The sequence below is a fragment of the Durio zibethinus genome, chromosome 10, assembly GCF_047325235.1.
Source record: "Durio zibethinus cultivar Kanyao isolate XHJ-2024 chromosome 10, ASM4732523v1, whole genome shotgun sequence".
NCBI lineage: Eukaryota > Viridiplantae > Streptophyta > Magnoliopsida > Malvales > Malvaceae > Durio > Durio zibethinus.
The window spans coordinates 3800725-3806051 of record NC_143171.1 but is presented as its reverse complement, the minus strand read 5'-3'; the positions used below and the strand labels follow the sequence as shown (position 1 = coordinate 3806051).

The 5327-nt window shown below is 40.3% G+C and overlaps 1 protein-coding gene across 1 annotated transcript; it reads right to left on the bottom strand.

Annotated features, from left to right (window-relative positions):
- Positions 1 to 737: 737 nt before the first annotated feature.
- On the bottom strand, positions 738 to 4898 carry BAM1 (Leucine-rich receptor-like protein kinase family protein). Its single transcript, XM_022885982.2, has 2 exons — positions 2200 to 4898; positions 738 to 1639 (listed from the first exon to the last, which is right to left on the bottom strand). The coding sequence occupies exons 1-2, from the start codon at positions 4784 to 4786 to the stop codon at positions 1170 to 1172; spliced, it is 3057 nt and encodes a 1018-aa protein (XP_022741717.2). The 5' UTR covers positions 4787 to 4898; the 3' UTR covers positions 738 to 1169.
- Positions 4899 to 5327: the final 429 nt, after the last annotated feature.

The window sequence follows — 5327 nt, the reverse complement described above, 5'->3', positions numbered from 1 at the left end:
AAAAATTATACGTACAATCAACAATTATTTTTAATAATTATTACAAAAGAAATTGTAAAAATTTGAGATTACTTGGCTTGGCTTGTCAAATCGGAATAAAACTCGCTCCAGTATGGCCACTTCTTAGCCAGTGTATCACAAATTATAGCCAAACACAAGAAGATACAACGACCACTACCAAACAGAGACATCGGCTTTTGTCATCATCCTCTAAAAGAATTTCTAATAATTCAAGAATCAGGGTCTAACAACCAAAAGGACAATCTGGCTAACTAGGTAACAAACTCAGAGAAATTTGCATTTGCATGTGAATTCAAGTTGCATGGCATGTGGCAAAGGCCTCAAATGGGGTCCGCCAACTGGAAAGGCCACCATTTGCCTTTGCCCCCAAAACCAGAGACCAAAAAAATTTTAAACCCTTACGGTCCTGGTCCCCCCTGCTACATTTATGGCGACTAAGAATCTACGTTATTTGTAGTTCAAAAATGGTTGGCTTCTGTTGAAGTGAACAAGCAGCACCCATTTCACTTTTATTCAATTGAATTCATAAAGTCAAGGACTCTGAAAAGCCAGAACCCCACAATCAGAAAGCCAACGAGTTTTCTCTCTTCACCAGAGGAAACCTATTGGCCATGGTCTCGGCAATTGAGGCCACTGGTTCATCAGTGCTTATGTGCCTACCCACGCTATTTCTAGGGCAATTGTTGATTCTACCATTGATGAACAATTAGCACAGATTTCTACAGACCCCCCAAAACCCAATTGGGTCTCTGTCAATATTTTAACTCTGATTTGTCAGAAACACCTTAAAAACAGTGACATTTGCTTTGATGGTTACACTGGAGCTTCAGTTTTGCAGGGCTCGAACAATTAACGGATGTGAAGTGCCATAAACAGATAAGCAGAAGGGTGAAGCAGCGGCGTTGCAGCCAGTAGTACAGCATGATGATGAAGCAAAAGTTTTATAAGAAAATGCCACCCCCCCCCCCCACCCACCAATCCTACTGTACAAAAAAGGAGAAAAAACAGAAAAGAAAATCCTTCAAACGTTTAAACACCTTAAAGTTAGAGCAAACCCCCCCAAAAGATAAATAAAAGAACGCATAATAGTAACTACCACAATTCATGAAATTTAGAGCACAAGCCAATCACTTCAAAACAAAACACTTTTAAATGCTAAGAAGATCAGGCGCTGGTGATTGAGGTGTTGGAGGCTGCTGCTGGTCTTTTGGGTCCTTTGTTGTTCCATTATTAGGAGACTCTGAAGTTGTGCCTGGTGATGGTGACGACTCTGTGACTGTGGGGTCTCCCTGCTTTGAGTTGGGTGGTTTTGGGAGTTCTGTTAGCATTTGAACCACTTCTCTCATTGTCGGTCTCTCTACAGCCTGTTCTTCAACGCAGAGCATCGCCACGTAGAATACGTGCATCACCTCATGGAGAGGAACTGAAGGGAGTCTTGGGTCAAGGATTTTGAGAACCCCTTCCTTGTTCGAATCTGTCATTTTTCGAACCCATTGAACAATATCCACACCATCACCAAATTCACCAACTGGTTTTCTGCCACTAACAAGTTCTAAGAGGACAACACCAAAGCTATACACATCACTCTTCTCATCCACCTTCAGTGTGTAGGCATATTCTGCAAAAAACAGGACAATGAAATTCTTAGTCAAATTACAGAAAAAAGCAGTATGAAATTGAATGTAGAACAGTTAATTGGACTGTTAATTTTTACCTTCCGCAGGTAAGTGAAAAAAAATCACAACAGATCATTGGAAACAAGCAGTTGGAATTAAGAAAATTTATTTTCTTGTTATTGTTTCTCAACTGTGGGCAGGAGTTTAGTTGGTCAAACTAAACTAGACTGATGCACTTTCAAAGCTGCCAATACTTATTGAAATGAAGAAAATATTAACTTCCCTAAGGACGATTTCGGAGCTCAAATCATGCCAACAAGAACATAAAAGTCAAACCAAAGTACATAGGAAATTATTGGTAGGCATTAATGCATGATCCTAAACCAAATCATAACAAGAGTCAAAAAGTTCGCTTGGAAATCATTAAGTTCTTTCAACCCCCTTTTTTTTTTTTTTCGTTTTGAAAGAAATTAAAATAGACGTTGAAAATAAAACTAGTACCAATTTTCAGAGACAAAAACAAGAAAAAGCCAAATTAATTAATTTTAGAGGTTGATTATACCTGGAGCGATGTATCCGTATGAACCAGCTATGGCAGACATGCATTCAGATGTGCCCGAATCTTGCAGAAATTTGGCAAGACCAAAATCAGCAACATGTGCTTCGAAATCAGAGTCAAGGAGGATGTTGTTTGATTTCACGTCTCGATGGACTATCAAAGGAGAACAATCATGATGAAGGTAGCATAGCCCCTTAGCAGCCTCAACTGCGATCTTATATCTCGTATCCCAGTGCAAATGACCCCCTTTCTTGCCATGAAGAACCTCTCCTAAACTCCCATTAGGCATATACTCATAGACCAAAAGATTTGTCTCATGATTTGAGCAAAAACCCAACAGTCTCACGATGTGCCTGTGCCTAATCCTGCCCAGAGTCTGTATCTCAGCATTGAATCCATGATCATGAGAAGAGCCTCTGCTCATTGCTGGTAACCTTTTAACTGCAACCTGATCACCACTAGGCATAATTCCCTTGTACACGATCCCAGCTCCACCTTTTCCAATTATATTATCCTCCTTCAAACAATCCAAAACATCATCACAAGTAAAATCCAAGCGCTGGAAAGCAGTTAACTTCCAAGCCCGAGACTCACTGGCCTTTTTCAAGGACCTTGCTTTGATTATAGCCGCGACTGCAAACAAGATCGAGCATACAAGCAAACCAATAACAAGCAAAAGCTTCAAAGAAGCAGAGAGTCCACCTTTAACATGAGATTGATGAGTTCCATTAGCAGTCCCATCTTTACAAGGCCCTAAATAAGGGCCACAAAGTTCAGGATTCCCCAAAAATGAGGTGTAGTTAAAGTAACTAAACTGACCAGAGCCCGGAACTAAACCAGAAAGATTGTTATATGAGAAATCAACTGAAGTTAAACTTTGCATAGAGGCTATTGATGAAGGAATGCTACCAACAAGATGATTTCTTGACAGATTCAGGTAGTTTAATATCCTCATACCTGTGATCTCAGTGGGAATCTCACCCGAAAGCTCGTTTCGACTAAGATCAACAAAAGTTAACAGCTTGCATTTGCTAATTTCAGGAGCAATCGGACCTGAAAACTTGTTATGACTAAAATCCATCTTCGAAAGTTGTTGTAACTTCCCAATCTCAGCTGGGATTGGACCGGAAAACTCGTTCCCATCAAGAAGAAGCTTCTGAACACCTGAAAAGTTACCGACACTAGCCGGTAAAGCCCCCGAAAGCTGATTGTTTGATAAGCTAATTTGCCCAAGATTCACCGAAATGGAAGAGTCAGTAACCGGAAACTCCCCGGTTAAATAGTTATCCTGCAATTCAACTTGGGTAAGCTTAGGTAAGCCGAAAAGGCCTTTTGGAATTGATCCATTGAGAAAATTTTCCCCCATTCGAATCCGACTAAGCGACTCACATTTCCCCAACGATTCTGGAATTGAACCAAACAAGAAATTCCCCAAAGTAATCAACGTATGCAACTGGTTGCCGGAACACATATCCGGCGGCAGAGTCCCTGTTAACTTATTCGACGAAAGATCTAGAAGCTGAAGCTTTTTATTACTTCCCAACTTCTGAGGAATACTTCCCGTGAAGTTATTTTCCCATAACTGTAAAACCTCCAAAGCAGGCAACTCACCAATGAACTCAGGAATCTGTCCGTGAAGCTTGTTTCTGAAAAGATTGAGAAGAGTCAAGTTTTTGAGGTCTGTGAAACTCTCTGGAATCTCTCCGGCGAGCATATTGTTCGATAAATCCATGGATTTCAAGCTTTTTAAGGTTCCCAGCTCGGGAGTTAAGGAACCAGAGAGTGCATTGACTTGGAGAAACAAAGTGTCAAGCTTTTGTAACTTGCCGATTTCCGGTGGTATTTCACCAGATAACATGCAGTTAGCGGCGTCGAAACGAACAAGTTCTGACAAGTTTCCGATCTCCGGCGGCAAACCACCTTCAAAACTATTGTAATAACCAATGTACAACTCCTGTAACTTTGTTAAGTTACTGATTTCCGGTGGGATTTTACCTCCGAGTTCGTTACCTGAAACGGCTAAATATTCAAGATGCTCCCAGCGGCCGTAACTTAACGGGATCTGACCGCTGAAAAAGTTTCCTCCCAAATGCAAGTGTCGTAAATTAGGAAGCTCCGTGACGGAAACTGGCAAGTCTCCCGTCATATTGTTGTTGTATAAATCGAGGACTTGAAGGCTTTTGAGTTGGGAAAGTTCGGTCGTGAAAGAACCGTTGAAAACATTGTTGGAGAGGTTGAAATAACGGAGGGAGGAAAGGGCGGCAAGTTCCGTTGGGATCGGACCGGAAAGCTGGTTGACGGCGACGGAAAAGTTTTGGAGGAAACGAAGGTGGGAAAAGGACGGGGAAAGAGTACCGGACAGGTTGAAGTTAGTTAGGTCGATGGATGTCACGTGACGACCGGTGTAATCACACGTAACTCCGGTAAATGAGCAAAGGGGCGTAGTTGCATTCCAGTTAGATAGATAAGATTGAGGGTCGTCGGAAATGGAGGATTTAACAGCGAGAAGTGCTCGAAACTCGGAGACGGCTCGCGCGGCGGACTGAGAAATGTGGAGGAGAAGAAAAAGAAAAAGGAGTAGTTGTCTCATTTTTTATCTACTTTTTTAGATTTTCTTCTCTCCCTATTTGGGAAGAAAGGGAGGGACGGAAAAAGAGGGTGGGAGTGAAGAAGAAAGAGTGAGGTCAGGCACTTAGGCTAGTGAAGAAGATGAGAAATGGTGTGATTTTATTATGTTTCTTTTTTAATTTTTTTAATTGTTTATTTGTTTGGTTACGGGTAGAGCTGATTTTTTAACAAAAAGGGAGAATTTTCATAATTGACAAAAGTTTCATTTATTTTAATTTTGGACTTTGTTGTTGGGTTAATTTTATTTATCTTTTCTTTTTATTAAAAAGAAAGAAAAAAAAAAAAGAGTTGGCTTGCTTTTGTGATTTTGCTACATTTGGAAGGGACATCAATAAAGTTTGATAAAGTAAAAACATAATTAAAGGAGAAAATTTTGGGTTAAGAGAAGTGACTTTAATCTAATGATCTAAAATTAACTCATCAAACTACTAAATCTAAGCAAACTATTTTTTCCTCACTTGTTGAATTTATTCCCATCATTTGACCCAAAATAGAAACAAATT